This window comes from Bison bison, unplaced genomic scaffold, assembly GCF_000754665.1.
Source record: "Bison bison bison isolate TAMUID 2011002044 unplaced genomic scaffold, Bison_UMD1.0 scf7180017864456, whole genome shotgun sequence".
In the NCBI taxonomy this organism is placed as follows: domain Eukaryota; kingdom Metazoa; phylum Chordata; class Mammalia; order Artiodactyla; family Bovidae; genus Bison; species Bison bison.
In genome coordinates, this window is record NW_011495018.1 from 7,918,312 (window position 1) to 7,938,632 (window position 20,321).

Genomic DNA, 20,321 nt, shown 5'->3' on the forward strand with positions numbered 1-20,321 from the left:
CTCAGGAATGTCTCTGACCTTGCCAAATGCCCCCCGGGGAGCAGAATCACCCCCCACTGAGAACCACTGCTGTATGTGCAGACTTGAGGTCTCTTCCCAGACACATACAGTTGGTGCACTGCACTGCCCAGGGCCTGTTGGCATTCCCCAGAGTAGTGGGGGTCCACCCATGTGGTGGGTGGAGTGCTCAGAAGAGCATATCGGGTCTTGGGCTGGAATTGAAAGCGTTTCCAGAAGCCTCCAGTGCCAATACGATGACCTGCTTGTTCTTGCTAGTTGGGCTCATGATGGGTAAAGAACAGAGCATGCGTGTTTCTGGCACATGGCTTCCAACATCCCATAGAAGGAACCGAATGTTTTGAGAAATACCAGGAAACTCATCTCTGGTAAGTGAACCATGAAGTTAAACATTGATTTGTCAGATGGGAAGTAATTTCCTGAGTGTTGATTTGAATTCTGATTCCACCTTGGGAGAGAGACTGATGTTTTGAGATGGGCAGGATGACTTAGATTTCTGTGGCTGTAGTTTTCTGGCTAAGCCCTGAGCTTCCCATTCATTGAATGCAGCTAGGGAACCGTTATTTTATCCTGTTGGCATAAAACAAGCCTGGACCCACAATCCTGGGGAAGAGAGAAAGGATTGGAATGAGTCTAAGAATGGAGCTACAATCCAAGTGGGGCCCTCATGGTGAGCAGGTTTCCCCCCACCAGATGTCCATGTTCTGATCCTGGGACCTGTGAATCTCTTACCTTTCATGGCAAAAGGGACTTTGCAGATGTGATTAAGTCAAGGACTTCAAGATGGAGAAAGTGTTCTGGGCTATTCACATGGCCCGAGCAAAATATGGGTTCATTTCAGTCGCTCAGTCATGTCCAACTCTTTGCGACCCCATGGACTGCAGCACAACAGGCCTCCCTGTCCATCACCAACTCCCGGAGTTTACTCAAACTCATGTGCCTCGAGTCAGTGATGCCGTCCAACCATCTCATCCTCTGTTGGCCCTTTCTCCTCCTGCCTGCCTTCAACCTTTTCCAACTGTGGCCAGAGGAGATGTGACTACAGAAGACAGTGATTACAGAGATGCAACACCACTGGCTTCAAAGATGGAGCAAGGGGACCACCAGCAGAGGAAAGTGGGCGCCTCTAGAACCTGACACAGACGAGGACACAAAAGTCCTTCCCTAGAGCCTCCAGGCAGGAACCAGCCCTGCTAACACCTTGACCTTAGACCAGTGAGACCTGTAGTTTGCAGAACTGTGCAATAGTATATTTCTGTGGTCTTAAGTTAATAAATGTGGTAATTTATTACAGCAGCCATAGGAAACTGACATAACTCTCAAAGTCTAGAGGTCAAAATGAGAGTCCAGTGAGCATAAAGCCCAAAGCAGGGGGACTTGGGAGCAGACATTTCAGAGTGAACATGGATCCTTTGATTCATGTGATAATTGTGGGTCTATTAGACATGTGTGTGTGTGTGTGTGTGTATGCATGGTGTGAGTGGGCATGTTTGTACTGGCCAGAATACAGAGCTTTGCAAGCTAGAGAGACTTGGCCTGCTCTGGGCAGAAACCAAAGTTCCAGACTACTTGGAAAGCTTTATATCCTGTTACTTGCAGTCCATCATCCAGACATATCTGTTCCAATTTGGTACCTAACATTCCTTGTCAGGTCCTATTATTTTTATCAGGAGGTTCAAAAGAGGATGGGATTATACTTCCAGTACATCTGCTATGTTCCTGAGCACCGGAGTTGATGCATATCTATACGCGAGCTCATTTAGTCTTCACAAATGACAGTTGTTAGAGGATAGTGATGATGCTGATCTGCTCTCTGACTGCATTCCGTGTTTCTTGGAAGCAAAGTGAAAGATGTTGGGAAGGACTCATGAGATCAGGTGAGATCAGGTTGGTGATTGATCTGGGGGTACTAAAATTCTGCACCCAGAGCCAAGGGAAAAGAGGAGTATGACGAAAACCAAAGAATGGGAGACTGGAGCTTCCAGGATGAAGGAGCAGGAATGAACATAATCTGACCCTTTCCTCCCACTTGACAGCCACATCCTTGCTGAGACACTCGACTTGTTCTTCTGAGATACAGTAAGGCCACGTGTGTGGAAACAGTTTGTAAACTGAAGGCTGGGGGCGTACGAGTTATTATTAGGAAGTGTTAGTATAGTTGCTCTTTCAAAGAAGAGGAAAACTGTATATTTATAAAAAGTTGGTGGCAATGGTTTAGTTGCTAAGTCGTGTTCGAGTCTTGCAATCCTGTGGACTGCAGCCCAAGCACCTCTGTCCATAGGATTTCCCAGGCAAGAATACTGGAGTGGGTTATCATTTCCCTCTCCAGGGGATCTTGTGTCTCTTGCCTTGGTAGGTGGATTCTTTAACACTGAGCCACCAGGGAAGCCCCTTATAGGAAATTACCAGGGCAAGTATTTTTGTTTTTTCCTTGAAATATGTTTTCAAGGGTGAATGTAGCATCTTCACCTACATCCTGTCCCAAGAGATGATTGGGCTATTTTCCTGTGCAGAAGCTTAGCCCATAACATTCAAATAAATATTTTGTCTTTCTCATTGTGTAATGTTTGATGGATACAAAAGCTTTGATGTAATGTATACTTAAGATCCGTGCATGCTCAGTCGCTTCAGTTGTGTCTGACTCTGCGACCCTATGGACTGTAGCCCACCAGGCTCCTCTGTCCATGGGATTTTCCAGGCAAGAATACTGGAGTGGGCTGCCATGCTCTCCTCCAGGGGGTCTTCCTGACTTAGGAATCCCATGTCTCTTGGTAGGTGGGTTCTTTACCACTAGTGCCACCTGGGAAGCCCCTACTACTTAAGGTGGAATCATAATAAAGGGCTTCCCTGGTGTTGCCTGGAGAATCCCAGGGACGGGGGAGCCTGGTGGGCAGCCATCTATGGGGACTTAGCAGCAGCAGCAGCTGGTGGCTCAGACAGTAAATAGTCTGCCTGCAATGCAGGACACCTGGCTTTGATCCTTGGGTCAGGAAGATCCCCTGGAGAAGGGAATGGAAACCCACTCCAGTATTCTTGCCTGGAGAATCCCATGGACAGAGGAGGCTGGTGGGCTACAGTCTGTGGGATCACAAAGAGTCAGATGACTGAGCGACTAACATTTCATTTTCATCATAATAAAACCAACAGTCACAAACCCACTGCACACCTGAGGAACTGGAACATTGCCAATACTATTGAAACTATTTATGTGCTCTTTCCTCATCCTGCCTAGATGCTTCTTCCCAGAAGTAAAACTGTTCTCTTTATTATTTATCTATTATCCCCTTACCTTTTAAAAAAGTCTTATCATGTATCACACATGCAAACAGTTTTCTTTTGGGGGGATATATAAAAATGATTTTGTTCTTTATTTAGCTTTTTAAACTTGTCTTCCCCCCAAACTTATGCTTCAGAGGGTCATTCATGTTGCCTATGACTGTAGTTCGTTAATTTGTTCTGTGTTTGACCTTGTAAATTTGTTGTTCCTGTTCAGTCACTAAGTCATGTCTGACTTTTTGGGACCCCATAGACTGCAGCAGGCCAGGCTTTCCCGTCCTCCACCATCTCCTGGAGTTCACTGAAATCCATGTCCACTGAGTCAGTGATGCTCTCCAGCCGTCTCATCCTCTGCCACCCTTTCTCTGTTTGTGTTCAGTCTTTTCCAGCATCAGGAAAATGATGATTGACTTTTCCAGTGAGTCATCTCTTCACATCATGTGGCCAAAGTATTGAAGCTTCAGCATCAGTCCTTCCAATGAATATTCAGGGCTGATTTTCTTTAGGATGGACCATATGCCACCATTTATCCACTCTCCTTCACGGAGATTGGATTGTTCCCGTTTCAGTTTTTTTTATTATTTTATTATACATTTTTTTGGTCCTAAAAATAATATTGCTGTTAACATTCTTGTATATATCTCTTGGAGCACATGTACGAGGGCAGCTTCGTGGTATGTACTTGGAGTAGAACTGCTGAGGTGGAAAGTGTGTAAATGTTGAGTTTAATGGAATAAGGACAAGTCATTTTCCAGAGTGCTTGCCCAAGTAGCCTCTCCTTCTCCAGTCGTGTTTTAGAGTTCCTGTTGTTCTACATTCTCACCAGCATTTTGGTATTGCTGTTCTCCTAAATCTTCAATATAAGCATTGTCTTTTCAATATAAAGCAGTATCTTCCCTTGTCGTCCTAACTTTCATTTCCCTAATTACTAATAGGGTTGAACTTCTTTTCCCATATTTACTTGCTTTTTTGTTACCTTTACTGTGAAATACCTACCATGTTGCTTGCTGTTTATGTTGTTTTTTTTCCTTTGTCTCATTGTTTTATAGAGTTAAAAAATACATATTCTGAATACTAATCCTTTTGTTAATTAAATGTGTCAAAGTATATTCTCCCAGCTTAAGATTTCTGTTACTGGTTTCTTTATGATGTCTCTTGAAAAGTAAAAAATTTTTATTTTTAGTTAGTTCAATTTGCTTGTATTTTATGATTATATTGTATCATGTAGAAAATCCTTTCATACCTCATGGTTACAAAGTGATTCTCCCATATGTTCTTTAATTTTTTAAAGTTTTGCTTCTCACATTTAATAGTTGATACTTCTGGTTATGATTTTTGTAAAAGATGTGAAATATCAGTCCAATTTCAACTTCTTTTTATATTAATAGCCCAGTTGCCTTCAGACAGGTTTTGTAATAGTTTATTTCCCATTGCTTCTCTGATAGCTCAGTTGGTAAAGAATCCACCTGCAGTGCAGGAGACCCTGGTTCAATTCCTGGGTCGGGAAGATCCCCTGGAGAAGGGATAGGCTACCCACTCCGGTGTTCTTAGGCTTCCCTTAGGGCTCAGCTGGAAAAGAATCTGCCTGCAATGCAGGAGACCTGGGTTTGATCCCTGCATTGGGAAGATCTCCTGGAGAAGGGAAAGGCTACCCACTCCAGTGTTCTGGCCTGGAAAATTGCATGGACTCAATAGTCCATGGGGTTGCAAAGAGTCAGACACGAATGAGTGATTTTCACTTTCACATTTCCCATTGATATATGACATCTCTGTCAAGGAATGGGTCTGTTTCTGGACTCTCAGTTTTGTTCCATTTATAATGTGTCTTAATTACTAAAACTTTAAAATAAATCCTAATATCTTAATAGGGCAATTCCCACTCACCCTGTTTCTTTTTCCTATAAAGAGTCTTGATTATTTTCTTCCATGTAAATTTTAGTATCAATTTGTCAAAGTTTCTCTACTATACTATTGGGATGTTTTGCTTAGAATTGACATACTTTTCTCTTCATGGGCATAGTATATAAATCTCCACTTATTTATGTCTTTTAAAATGTCTTTCAATAAAGTTTTCTCCACACATGCCCTGTACATCTTTTGTTTATTTTATTTCTAGGTACTTTATTTTTGGCTGCTGATGTATAGAGCTGTGGTCAATTTTTGTATAGTTGCCTTATGTCCAGTCATCTTGCTGAACTCTCTTATCAGATCTAATAACTTTTCTAGCTTCTTTTGAGTTTTCTTTGTAGATAGGTAAATTCATTGGGATCTGAATATTTTGCTTCTTGCTTCTGTTACTTCCTTCCCATGGAGGATGTTTTCTTGTGTGTTTAATGATATATATAATGATATATATAATGATATATATATATATATTTTTTAATTGTGAGTGTCTATGTAATGGAACTTAGTGAAATTGTTGAGAACCTAAATTGAAGATTCTTTTCTTTAGAGAGGATTCATGGGTGCTTCTTTGGGGAGCCAGGTGGATGCTAATGTTTTGAAGCCATTTCAGCCCCCTTTGAGAGCCTGGGAAAAAGTCCCTGAATCAGCGTTCCTGTCTTTTGTTGTCCCCAGGCTTACTGTTTTGATTCCAGCACTGCTATATCCATTTTTCTTTGGGGCAACTCTGCTCTTTTTCTTTGCTTACTGTTCATGTTTTTTTTTCAGTTCACAGATCTTTTTTTGTTTTTGTTTTTCCCCCTTAGAGATTTCCTTGACTTGCTTTCTAGCACTCTGATGTTTTAAAACATTCAGTTGTTTTAACGTAACCAGCAGCTAGTTGTACTGAAGTAGAAAGCTGTGTAAGTATTTAGATGATGGACGTTCTTGGCTTTTATTTCAACCAAATTAACATCAAGTTAATTATCTGAATGTGTTCCAGTTTTTTTCCTTTGTAGCCCACCTCCTGTTTCCTGATCTGAAGGAAGGCTGGTTTGGTGGGAATCTCATATAAGGATAGGATTTGGGGGGAGGGGCGTTGTTTTTTTTTATTTCTATTCTAAGTGAGGGAGGTGGCTGGAGCCCAAAGGAGAGTCAGCGTGGCTTCTCAGTCTTTCTGTAGCGGGAAGTCTTTGACATTAAACCCTTCTTTACTTGGGCTGCTTTGCTTGTAGTTGAAATCTCCAGTCACAGAGAATTAAATGTCAAGGTGGTTCTGTGATGTGGAAAACCTCTCTGAGGGAACTGGAAAGAAGCCACAAAGTGCTGTGAATTTCAAGCCTTCCCCATGGATTAGGAGACCAGGAAGCACTGGGCATTATAGCTCTGATTTTTAAAGCTGTATCTCTAATCGCATGGATGTGTCTGTCACAAAGGATGAAATATGTGACTTTTACCTTCGATAAGGAGTATGTTGCTTTCATTAACCTACGCCCTGCCTCCTTCATTCCTCTGGGCTGCACACCCTTTCTCTGCCCTGCCACAACTTCCTGCACTCACCTCATCACAGCACTTAATCATAGTCTCTTGAAATTTCTAGTTTACTTCCCCTTCTGCCTCATTAACCTGTAAACATCTTGAGTAAATAAATCGTGCAGGCTTTGTCTTTGTAGTTCAGAGGCTGGAATTGTATTGGCAGTGTAGTAGCTGCAGGGTTAGAAACAGGATTTAACACATTCCACGTTGTCTTAATCTTTTCGGGCAGATAGAACTTTTAGACACAAATCAATCCCACCCCAGCATTGCTGCTGCTGCTGCTGCTGCTGCTAAGTCGCTTCAGTCGTGTCCGACTCTGCGCAACCCAATAGATAGCAGCCCGCCAGGCTCCGCCATCCCTGGGATTCTCCAGGCAAGAACACTGGAGTGGGTTGCTGTTTCCTTTTCCACACCCCAGCATTACTGATTGGCAAGTCTTTCTCTTCTATTACCCTGGACTATCAACTTTCTTAAATTTAATTTAAAAGTAATTAATTCTTAATTTTTTTTTTATAGCTGTGACAGCCCCGATTATTATCATTACTAGGGCCTGAAGGGTTAGGCTTGGATATCAGTGGTTCTCTGAAAGTGTCTGAAGGGAGCATCTGAGTTACGTTTACAGTTCAATTGATAGTCCTAGATGCTGGCATAGCATTGGGCAGTATATTAATTATGATACATTGTTCATATGAAGAGCTCGGATTTATGGAGCAGTTATTATGTTCCAGGCGCTGTGCTTGGACTCTACATGCATTACCTCATTCATCCCTCACTCACTGTGCAAAGGCGTAGAGTGACCTTCCAGTTGCCTTGGACTTGACATGCATTACCTCATTCATCCCTTACTCACTGTGCAAAGGCGTAGAGTGACCTTCCAGTCGCCTTGCAGCTGGGCCTCAGAGATCACATGACTCTCATGCAGGTCACAGTTGCTAAGTGGAAGGACTAGGAGTTTGGTTTGGGCTTCTTGACCTCAAAGCCTGAGGCCTTAATCAATGTAGTATAGCCTCTCTCAGCGTATAAATGAATATATAAATATATAACTTCCTGGTAGGTAGCCTTATTATTTTTGGAAAGATTAGGCAGCTTGCCAAGTGTATGTAGTTAGTAAACAACAAAGCCGGATTTAAGCTAAAATGGTTCATGCTCATTTCTCCACTCCCACTCTCATTGTACTTTTACTAAATGTCACAGCAGTAGTTTCAAAATGTGTGCGTGCAAATGAAGCAATGCCTCAGAAGCTAATGAAATAAAAAAAAAGAAATCAAATATTTTAAAGTACTGAAAGAAAACGTCAACCTAGAATTCCCAGAAAAAAATATCATTCAAAAATGAAGGTGAGACGAAGCTGATTCAGACAATAAAAACCTAAAAACTTATTGCCAATGTATCAGCTTTAAAAGGGATATCAAAGGATGTTCTTCAAGCAGAAAGAATATTTTCCCAGATGGAAATATGAAAATGCAAAAATGAATGAAGGCTAGCAGAAAGGTTAAATAAGTAGGTTTACAATTACTAATGATACAAAGCAGGAGTAGTAAATATCTTAGAAAATTTAAAGAATTTATAGAATTAAAAATAAATTCTGAAATCATGCAAAAAGCAGAGGGATTAATGGACTTAAATTATTGTATGGTTCTGGTATTATCATGAAAGTGTTAGAAATTAAAATTTGAATAAGACTACTAATTCAAGGATACATGTGTAATCTCTAGGTTAGTTACGAAAAGAATAGTGTGAATATTTAACTAGTAAATTAATAAAGAAAAAAATGGAATAGTAAGAATATTTGATCATAAAATGAAAATTCAAAAAGGAAAATGAAATCTATTTCATTACAAAATACAAATTTCTTCTTACAAAAGAAATAGTAAGGTGGTAAATATAAATCTAAATATAATACTAATTACATTTAAATGAACTATATTATCCAATAGAAGAATAATATTATCATACTGTACCTAAGAAAAAAATTCATGAGAGACACAGTTTAAAGAGTTTAAATTTAAACTATGTCAGAGGTTAAAAGTAAAGAATTAAGAAATATATCAATCTTAACCAAAACAAAGCATGGTTAGCTCTCCTACTATTACACAAAATGACTGTAAGGCAAGAGGCATTGATAGAGATTTAAAAAGCATATTTCATAATCATAAAAGTCAATCTACAAAAAATATATCACAACCTCAAATCTGTATGTGCTCAACAGCATAGCCTCATAGTGTATGTAGCAAAAGTGGGAGAACTAGCAGAAACAGATAAACTCACAGCCAGTTTGGCATCTTTTTTACACACTTCTTTCCATAACTGTTAGAAAAAGCAGACAAAAAATCACGGATGCAGAAGACCTGAACAACATAGTTAATCGTGCTCGCGCTCAGTTGCTTTAGTCGTGTCTACTCTTGGCGACCCTAGAGGCCGTAGCCCAGCAGGCTCCTCTGTCCATAATATTCTCTAGGCAAGAGTGTTGGAGTGGTTACCGTGCCCTCCTATGGGAGATCTTCCCGGCCCAGGGATCAAACCCATGTCTCATGCCTCTCCTGCATCAGAGGCGGATTCTTTACCAGGGAGCCACCAGGAAAGCCCAACATTTGTTCAAAATTATATGTGTGGAACATTGCACACGGCAATCACAGAACTGCAGTGAGTTTTAGTGCACATAGAACATTAGCCAAAGCTGACTACATGCTGAGCCATAAAGGAGGTCTCAACAAAGGATCAACATGATTCAAAGTATGTTCTCTGTTCACAATGAAATTAAACTAGAAACCAGCAGTAAATAGATAACCGGAAAACCTCTAGTACCTGGAAATTTAAAATTGTACTCTTAGATAGTTCATGGTCAAAGAAGAAATCACAACTGAAATTCATATTTTGAACTGAATCCTAATAGTTTAGAGGCAGACAGGGGACAGGACAGGAGGAGTCCAGACAAATGCAACAGTGTGTGCCAAGGCCCTGAGGCAAGAGAGAGTGTAATCGGTATCAGGGATTGAGAGAAAGGCGTGGAAAACAAGAGGTAAGCAAGGGTTTTGTAGAATACAGTGAGCAATTTGGTCTTAATGCTAAGATAAGAGTGATACTTTAAGCAGGGGGTGACGTGGTAATATTTCATTAGAAAAAGTAAGCCTCTGACTGCAGGATAGACTGGAGGGCAGTTTAAAATTTACAAGACTGTTTGGAGGCAGCAGCAGTAGTCCTGGCTGGAGAGAAGGGCTGGATGGTGCAGTGGAGCTGCGGGAAGTGGGAGGTTCTAGAAAGCTCTGGGAGGTAAAATTGACAAAACCTGGTGATGAATACACTATCAGGGAGAAAGGGAGGGTGGGGAACCAAGAGGACTCTGGGATTTTGTTGCCCTGGGTGGCTGGCAATGTTTTCCTGGGGCAAGGGCTCCCCAGTCGGGGCACAGAGTGGACGAAGTGAATCAGTTGGTTTGAGCGCAGGTTCAGTTTGGCCGTGGCTGAGACGTTAAGTGGAGGGTCGGATAGGCAGGAGGACACGGTGCAGGTCTGCGGGTCAGAAGAGAGGGCTGAACCACATACGCAATTAATCACCCTCCGAACGCAAGTGTTGAATTAATCACCCTCCGAACGCAAGTGTTGAATTGGTTCGTGTTTATTTTTTCTTTTCATTAAGTTTGAGAAATTGTTCTTTGGTTTTCAACCTTTGTTTTTTTTTCTCTCCCTCCTTTTCTTTGGAGAACTTGTTTGAATTTTTCTTTCCATACCTCTCTTTTTGTTCATGTGCTTCTTTTGAGCATGCTCCGTTGTGTCTGACTCTTTGCAACCCCATGGACTGTAGCCCACCAGCCTCCTCTGTCCATAGGATTTCCCAGGCAAGAATACCAGAGTGGGTTGCCATTTCCTTCTCCAGGAGACCTTCCTGACCCAGGGATTGAGCACGTATTTCTTGTGTTTCCTGCATTGGCAGGCGGATTCTTGACTGCTGTGCCACCTGGGAAGCCCAGCTTCTTTTGAGAGGCTTCCTGAATTCATCATCTCCACTGTGCAGGATACACCCCTTACTTCTGCCGCCTGCCTGGCGGGATCGCCATGGGGCGTGATCAGCAGAAAAACAGATGGCCAAGGAACTAAGGATGCAAGCCATTGGAGAATGATTTGAATGTGGGAAACAGGTTGCTATTTGGGGTGAAGATAATTTCCCAGTGCAAAGGATCTGAGCACTTGCTGAAGTGCCTTTCAGAAGGGTTGCTTATTGGGCCCTTATTGGGCCCACACAGACATGGGCCCAAGTCCTTAACCTCCCTAGGAGGAGCGTGCTGCTTGATAAATCCTGGCTTCCAGCAGGTACTCACACAAAGCTGGTGGGCAGGTGAAAGAAGAAGGGAGAAGGTTCAGCTGAAGATTGGTTCCCAAGCTCGTATAAAAGCACCTAAGAATAATAACTTTTGGGTTTCCCTGGTAGCTCAGATGGTAAAGATTTGCCTGCAGTGCAGGAACAGGGTTAGATCCCTGAGTCAGGAAGATCCCCTGGAGAAAAGAATGGCAACCCACTCCAGTATTCTTGCCTGGAGAATCCCATGGACAGAGGAGCCTGACAAGGGGAACCTTCTTGCGATCTATCTGGATCCTGAGTCCAAGGAGATTTCACAGTCAGAAAACAAGGATTCCAAATGCTTCAGCTGGTGGAATGTTCTAAGAGATTAGTCCTTTGGTGCTTTTAGTTCCAATATTTTAAAAATTTAAAAAGGAAGATGCTCGGGAAGACTTTCCTCCATTGCTTTAATAAATGATGCTATAAAAAACTGAGGCAAAGGGGGAAAAAGTCTTTTTTTTTTTTTTTTTTGCCTAGCCTACCACATTGACCTCCACACTGGGAAGTCATATTTTGGCTCTTTTTCCCTCAGTAATTTCTGTGCAGTAGGATGTGGTGACAGGGATCTGGCCTGGGGCCTGGATATCTCTGGATTATTGCTGGAGGTGGGGTCAGGGACTTGTCTGCCCGGCTCTGACAGCCAAGGAGAAACCTACTATCTCTCAGAGACTCAGGCTGCTGTGTTTGTGGCTGGTGGGATCTCATTTGTTACATTCCCAAATCAGTTTTCCAAACGATGTTTGTAGACTGACTTTTCCACTTTTACTGAGATTACTTTTCCATGTGGAACTCTGCTACTACGTGTGATGTCAGTGTTCCATATAAACAAACAAGCAAGTATCTGTCAATCTTTATGTGCGTGACAGACTTTTAATGTTTATTGGGGGCCAGGCATTGTCCTAAGTGTTTAAAGGGTATGAAAGCATTTACTGCTTACATTAATATTTTAAGCTTGGTGCTTTTATGATTCCCATTTCATGGGTGAATAAACTGTAGCACAGATGTGTCACTTAACTAGCCAAGGCCACAGGGAGGGTGAGAGTTGGGCCAGGCTGTGACCCCACGCTGTCCACCTCTGGGACCCCTTTTGCCTATTGCTGAACCTCTATGTGGAAGAAGGAAACTTTCTTAAGCGCGTAGTCCCAATGATGTTTTATTTTTCCTTAGGAGTGACTGGGTGACCTCCTATAAGGTCATGGTGAGCAATGACAGCCATACATGGGTCACTGTTAAGAATGGATCTGGAGACATGGTGAGTCCCCTCTAACCATGCCCTGGGGATCTGGCTGTCAGGGTTCTCCAGAGAGAGGCGGTGGACACCCAGCCAGCATTTGCACCTGGATGTTGGCTGATTCTGTGCCAACTCAAACCAACCATCCAGAGTGATGGATGCTGACCCCTCTTTCCATGTCCTGATGCTCAGAACCACGGGGTCCACATTCAGGGCTCGTGTAAAAGTCAGAGTTGCTGCGATGTGGTATCTTCCGCAGGTCACAGGTCAGCCCTGGAAGACCAGTGGGATGTGGGCTATGTTGGTGCCCACACGGCTCTTCAGTTAAAATAGTTCCTGAACTTACTTTACTTACCTGGCCTTTCAGCTCCATGCCTCCCTCCAAGCTAGCCAGTTCTGACCCTGTTGCCCTCTTCCTCGGGTTCTCAAGTGCGAGTTCCTATCACGGTGCAGTGCCTCCCACAGCCTGCCTGCAGCCTCTGTTTTGGCCTTCGTTCCCATTCTCAGCCCCACCCCCGACTTGTACCCACTCCTCTGTGTTCCAGTAAAAGTGAGGTGGCTGCTCTTCCGCTGAATCCAATGTCTGAGCTCCTCCAGCCATCACTTCCTTTTCTCTAGCATCCCTCCCGTTCCTGCATCTCGAGTTTTCCTTCAAGGCCAGTTCAAATGGCATCTAATCCCCAAAGCTTCACCTGGTCCTTTCCTTCTTCAGAAATCCCAAAGCTCTGTGGCTGTCTCTCTGCCATGACACCAATAGATTTCACCTACGATGTCTAAGTTTAACCGTCCTCCTCCTCCCAGCTCCGCCCCCGTTAGATGGGTGCTTCCTGAGGGCAGGGTCCAGGCCTGATCCATTTCTCCTCCCCATCCCCCCCACCAAATGCCGACCTCACATTTAGATGTGCCTTAATGAAATCTTGCGGACTGAGTGAATTACTGACTCTTTCATGACTTGATAATCAAGCTCTAAAAGAGTCTCCTTTTCCCCCTTGTGCATAAATAGATATTTGAAGGAAACAGTGAAAAGGAGATCCCTGTACTGAACGAGCTGCCCGTCCCCATGGTGGCACGCTACATCCGCATAAACCCCCAGTCCTGGTTCGATAATGGGAGCATCTGCATGAGGATGGAGATCCTTGGCTGCCCGTTGCCAGGTGGGTCTGCCCTTCTGTGCTTCCTGCAGGGAGGGAACGCCGGTGGAAGACAGGTGCTTAGCCAGCAACGTGAATAAAAATAAGCCACACAGTCTTTTTCTCATCTAAGAAAATTACCACATCTATTGCAGAATATTTAGAAAACACAGGTAAACAAAAAGAAAACGAAAATCTCCTAGAACAACACTCAGAAACACTCTGAGCATTTGGGGTATTAAGGTAACATGCCAGCTGTGGTTTTGCCCACTGGGACTTTAAGATGATGCTTATTTCAAGATTGAAAATTCACCCAGTGCTGCTGCTCAGAAGCAGGCAAAAAATTACATAAAATGTTTTTGGTAACGTGTTTAGTTGCCCTTGAGTGCTCTTGCCACACTGGTTACAGGACGTGGCGGAACTTAGTTTCAAACTTGACCGTGTACATAGTCTCGCTCTGCTTACATAGTGAAGCCTCTTTCTGTTTAAGTAGCTCCACTTGGTTGCCTGAATCTTTGGGTGCTTGTTCCTTTGGCTTGTGTTCCCCTTTCCCTGTTTTCACATGATGGAGTTGGGTGTAACCCCAGGATGGAAGGAAATAAAGGGCTTGAATTAACATGCGCTTTTTGCATGTGGAGCTTTGCTGGTGTCTGCTCTGGACAAGCTAATCCGGTCTGGCTTGCAGCTCTGTCGGCTTTTCAGAACCTAGGGATTTGTGTCTGTATGGAGCCTTTTGTGGGCTTCCCTGGTGTCTCAGATGTTAAGAATCTGCCTGTGATGCAGGAAACCCAGGTTCAATCCCTGGGTCAGGAAGATCCCCTGAAGAAGGGCGTGGCAACTCACTCCAGTATCCTTGCCTGGAAAATCCCATGGACAGAGGAGCCTGGCGGGCTAGAGTCCTTAAGAGTCAGACACAACTGAGCTGCTGACACTGCTACTGGAGCCTTTTGTGGTGGCTTCTTCATCCTCACCAGACATCTCCAGGGCAGGAAGCTGGCCTCCAGAACACTCCTAAGGCCCTTCACCAGAGCCTCTAGGAATTTCCGCCTCCTGTCCACCCACAGTCAGGCTACAGCAAGCAAGGAGCACAGCTTTGGGTTATCTCTCCTGTGCTTCCTCCTCCAGGGAAGTCTCAGCGTTCCTGTCTTATCTGAAACTCAGGTCTTACTATCTCTGGATCCCCTGCCAGGAGGAGGGGCACCACCAGCTCTGATGCTCTCAGGTGCCTCTGTATCCATCATGCTACTTCTATAGCCATCCCACCCCCCACCGTGAACTTACACTGACTGAGTTTTCAGAGTGTATTTCATATCATTCATTGCTTTTCCCTCAGCCCTCATGATCTTGCTTCGCCAAGTATGAATTTATTCAAAACAAACTCTATTGGTGAGAAAGACAAGTCTGCTCACCTGCTATCTACTTACCTTCCCACCAGACAGATTCTTGGCTCCTTACTTCTACTTACTAGATTACAAACTTTTTTCACGTCACTAACACTATTGGAGACCATCTATCTTGTGGGTGTTTTTATCCACCATATCTCAGGTTTTCAAACTGCCTCTTATAGTTGGAAATTCAGTTGTTTGATTGGAAAATTGGAAATACAGTCGGAAGATCAGTTTGATTCTTAAGAATTTCACAGTGGACATCTTCGTTTCTGTGTCATTGTGCATGTCCAAAATTATTGGGTGAATTATGGGATTATTGCTTAAATTAGATGATGGTACAAAAGACCCTGATGCTAGTAAAGATTGAAGGCAGGAGGAGAAGGGGACGCTAGAGGTTGAGATGGTTGGATGGCATCACCAATTCAATGGACATGAGTTTGAGCAAACTCCAGGAGATGGTGAAGGACAGGGAAGCCTGGCATGCTGCAGTCCATGGGGTCGCAGAGTCAGACACAACTGAGCAATTGAACAACAGCAAGAGGTGGGATTGCTGGTGGGAAAGCAGTGTGTGTGTTCAAGGTGGGTCCAGAGAAAATGTGAAGGCCTCCCAGTGTGGGACCCGGGCCCCCTTCTGTGGCTCATTCATCCTGGGGTGGCGATCACAGGGCCTGCCCGCTGCTGCCGGGGTCCTGCTGGGCCTTGCTGAGCTCACTGCGTCTGCAGACACAGACCCAGGCAGGGGACCGTGAGGCCGGCTTTGTGCCCGGTTGCTCAGCATGGCCTCTCTCTGCTTGCTTTAAAGGGCAGGGTCATGGTTTCTCTCTGAGGGCAGGAATTCATCTGTTGTCAGTTGAGGGCAAAGGGCAGCCTGTGAGAGTCTCATGAAATAAATATTTTCCTGTGAAGTTATTCTTGGTGTGTGTGTTTGAAGACAGGTCCTGGGGGCAATTTAAACACAAAGACAGAGTTACAGTGTGAAATCTGGATGGGTTTCAAGTATGGCCTTGGAATGGTTCTATTTTCCAACCCCAAATATTTAGGGCCGTTTTTCTTCTAGAAGTTGCTTAGCAGTCTGCCCGGAGGGGAGCTGGCCTTTGTACATGCCACTGGTGGTGGTCACATCTGAGGTCCTGGGGTGGCTCAGGGGTCCCCACGGCCACGTGGGTAGGTAAGTCTTGTTCAGTTGCCTTTCTGTCAACATGGTTCCTTTGTGCAAGTTAATGAGGCCAGAGGCAGAGGTGACCCGACCAAGTCAGTCACTCAGCCCAGCATGACTTTGTGCTGGTAATGCAACCGCCCAGCGTCTGTTCTTCCCGAAACTCTTGTTTATGAAAAATTCATTTACCTTTGCTTCTGCTTCTCTTTGTTCTGTAGTCAGTCTCCCTGCGAACCCTCAGGTTGGGGCAGAGGAAGGGGAAGATGCTTTTTAAGTCTTCATGAATAATGTTTCTAGAAATTTGGAACTAGAACATGAATTACCCTATACATGGCCAACTCATTAGCAAAGACCCTGATGCTGGGAAGGATTAAAGGCAGGAAGAGAAGGGGACGACAGAGGGCGAGATGGTTGGATGGCATCACTGATTCAATGGACGTGAGTTTGAGCAAACTCCGGGAGATGGTGAAGGACAGGGAAGCCTGACACGCTGCATGCTGTCATGCAAAGAGTCGGACACGGCTGAGTGACTGAACCACAGCGACAACAAAAAAGCTCCAAACTAACAGAAAAGGAGGAGGGTTGTTTAATGGTTGTAGTTTCAGTTTTGTAAGATGAAAGTATTCTAGAGATCTGTTTCTACAACAGTGTGAATTTATGTAATGCTACTTAACTATACTCTTGAGCATGGTTAATCAGGTTTCCTGGACTTGGGCGAGCAGCCTGGTGGAGATGCCGTGAGGTGGGTTATATGAGATGGGGCAGAAGATAAGCACGGATGACGGCTCAGTGCAGGTGCTGCAAGGTCAGGTTACAGGAGATGGGGCGGAAGATACACGAACGTCAGGCTGCCCCCTTCTTGGAGCCACGTGGAGCTGTGGGTTTGATGTTTTCACTCACAGTAATGACTTGGGATCAAAACAAGCTCTGCCAGGGGTCCACGTCTCCCCTTGTTCCTCTTGGAGCGACCTTGTCACAAGAACAGTCACATGGGGTTGGACAAGCGCAGCTTCTCCTCATTAGGGAGCCGAGCACCTTGCAGAAGGGGTTTGGTCCTGTTTGTGCTGCTGCCAGGTCATCTCTGCTCAGGCTCTCTGTTGAGGCGTCAGGGCTTAGGGTGATCATAAGGCCATGAGTGACAGTGAAAGTGTTAGTCACTCAGTCGCGTCCAACTCTGTGTGACCCCATGGATTGTAGCCCGCCAGCTCCTCTGTCCATGGGATTCTCCAGGCGAGGATATTGGAGTGGGTTGCCATGCCTTCCTCCAGGGGGTCTTCCCTACCCAGGCACTGAACCCAGGTCTCCTGCCTTGCAGACAGGGAAGCCATAGGTAGTGGGCATTTCCTTGGGTGAGGGGCTGGCCTCGTGGCAGGGAAGGAAAAGGGCTGCAGTGGCTGCATTCCTCGTGTCCTGTTCGTCCTCAGAGAGCACTTTGAGGTCAGCCGTTGTTTTCCTTTTTAAATGAGGTGAAACTGATGTAACATGGAGTAAAGCATTTTAAAGCTTACAGTTCAGTGCTGCTTAGTGTATTCACAAGATGATGTGATCGCTGGCTCTCTCTGGTTTTCAGAACTTTGTCATGGACCCCAAAACACCCTGGACTCACTGAGTAATCACTTTGAAATCCCCTTCCTCCATCTCTGGGTAACCTCTAATCTGCAGTGTCTGTGGAGTCACCTGTTCTGGATAAAGTGTATCATGAGCTCAGGGACTGCAGACAGCAGTGAGCCCCTGGTCCGGCAAAGGTAACCTTTCCTCTCCCAGTTGAGAACTCCCTCCCATCAAGCAAGATCCCAGCCCCCAGAGCAGCAGACAGCTGAGCGGAATGGTCCGAGAGCTGGGGTGTTCCCTTGGATGGCCACCAATGGGGTTTCTTCTGCGACTCTGACCGTCCTGTGGAGTGAGCTGGTGCTGGATTTGGGAGAAGAGCGTGTGTCCACGTCAGTGAGGAGCCAGGGATGTTCAGGGTGTGCAGTCATTTCCAGAGCTGCCATAACTCAGTACCAGGAAGTGGGTGGCTTTGGATAACAGAGTTATCATCTCAGTTCTGGAGGTGAGAAGTCCAAGATCAAGGCGTAGCGGGGCGGTTTCTTTGAGAGGCCGAGCGGCGGCGTCTGTTCTTGCCTCTCCCATGGGCTGCTGTGGTTTGCTGTCTGATTCTGATGCTCCTCAGCTTGTGGGCACCTCGCTCCCGTTGCCGCCTACATCATTACATGGTCTCCCCAAGTGCTTCTCTCTGCGCTCACCTTTCCGCTTTGGATAGACGCAGTCCTAATGGAATGGGGCCCACCCTAAGCACCTCATTTATACCCAATGAGCTCTGTGAAACCCCTCTCTTCAAATAAGGTCATGTTCTAAGGTCCTGGGAGTCAGGACTCCAACATATCTCTTTGGGGTGGGGACATCACTCAACCCAAAACGGGCTGAATGAGTAGACTTGTTGGGATGGAGCAGGATTTTGAGTTGTCGAGTAAGAGAAGTGAAGTGGGGAGGAGGTTGTAGACACCAGGATCCCCATCTGGAGTGAGTTTATTCCCATAACTAAGGTGTTCCAGAAGGAATAAGCTGGTTTTCAGTACATCTGATGCATGAAGCCAGCCACATGAAAGGAAGCAGGAGGCTGATTCTCCAAGGCACCATCTGTGAGAATAAGATCTTGCAGACTGAATCAGGACTTCTGTTTCAAACGTCGGAAGTCCTACTCAAATTCGCTGAAGTGAGGAGGGGGAGAAAAGGAAAATTTTAGTTCACAGGAATAAAAGTTCCAGAGGTAGATGTGACTCTGGCTTCAAGCAAGAAAGGGTCGACAATCTCGGGGTCTTCTTGGTGCAGTCAGGGCTCTCCTCCTCACCAGCTTGCAGGTGGGGAGCTTGGCCACTAACACCCCAAGCTCATCCACCATGTGAGATGACTCCGGCAGGAGGCCCTCCTCCTATGGCTCTGGAGAGAAAATCATCTTATGAGCCCAGCTTGTATCCTGGGATCATCTCTGAGCCAGTGGCTGTGGCCAGAACATGTGTATTTTCACGGGCTGGACCTAGGTCACATGCCCATCCCCGTGAGTGTTGGGCGAGGCTGTTCCATCAGAAGCATCTGGGATAGATTCTGCACAGGAGATAGGGATTCTTTTATCCACAGAAGGAAAAAGAGGACAGTGGGTTTGGCTGAATAACAGGGTGTGCCTGCAGACTCTGGGCCCCAGGGTGGGGCAGCTGAGTTTGGTTCTCACTTACCTACAGTGTTGAGCTCCTAAGAGGGTCTCCATAAAACTTAATCCAATCAGAATAAGCAGACAAGTAAAGAAGTATTTGTACAAAAGGTGGAAGGTGGAAAGTTGTGAAAAATGCTCACCTGGGGTTCCAAGACAATTCTGCAACTTGGACCCATATCCTCAGACAAATTGGTTAGTCTCAGGGAAGGAAGTTACCAAACATGAAGATATTTCATATGTACAGTTCTGGGCTTTTCTTCAGTCCTTTTTAAGAACCTTGAAGGCATAACTTGTGTTTGAAGACAAAAGGGGCATTTCAAAAAGAGCTTTAGAAAGAGGTTCTGGGGACTTGGAGGGTGGTGAATAGCTCTTAGGAATCAGCTTGTGGGTACATTCAGGGTCAAGTCGTGTGAAAAATGCGCTTTACCTTGACTTTGAAACCGACAAGTTTGGAAATCGAAGGGCAGGTGGCTTGCCAGAGAATGCAGGCAGCCGGCCCTCCCCAAAGGAGAAAGCTTGGAACAGAACTGGGGGCCTTTGCTAAACCTGAGATGCTTTTGCTTCTTTTCTGAACAGAATACCAGCTTGCCGCCCACCTCCCCCATCCTCACCCCCTGCATACATTATTTGCTTCTAATAGTGTTACTGGAAACCCTTTTGTGATCATTAAAAGCCGTCTTTTTGGCCTTCGGGTCTGTGTGTGGTTTTCAACCTGCTGCCAGCCTTTAAGGGAACCCCTGGTTCCATGTGGCAGTCACACCCCGCGGCCGTGGGATGCAGACAGGTAGCCGGCACAGGTGGTCTCAGTGTGTGATATTGCTGGCAGTGTCCTCAGTACTTTAACACGGTGCTTCTCAAACTTCTGGATTTTTTAAAATCGTGCATTCTGATTCAGTAGGCGTAGGCTGGATCTTGTAAGCAGCTGGTGTTGCTGGTCTTGGCCTTGTTTGGTGGCACGAATTGGGACTCTCTGCTCCTGGCCCCACTGGGAGCAAGTGATCCTCCTTCCATCACCTGCCGCGGCCACCACCTGCAAACTGTCCTTGGAGCCACTTGGATCAGACGCCTGCTATGGTTCTAGCTTTGCTCACGTGGTTCCTGAGTTTGTAGGTTGACCTGTCTGTCTACATTGCAAGGAGACCTAAGCTGTTGAGGATTC

The 20,321-nt window shown here is 45.2% G+C and overlaps 1 protein-coding gene across 1 annotated transcript in view; it reads left to right on the forward strand.

Moving 5' to 3' along the window:
* CPXM2 (carboxypeptidase X (M14 family), member 2) overlaps positions 1 to 20,321 on the forward strand; it is a 206,882-nt gene that overhangs the window by 151,403 nt on the left and 35,158 nt on the right. Inside the window, exons 9-10 of the mRNA XM_010859573.1 lie at positions 12,214 to 12,298; positions 13,281 to 13,431. Coding sequence (XP_010857875.1) covers positions 12,214 to 12,298; positions 13,281 to 13,431 — 236 coding nt within the window. The remainder of the gene's footprint in view (positions 1 to 12,213; positions 12,299 to 13,280; positions 13,432 to 20,321) is intronic.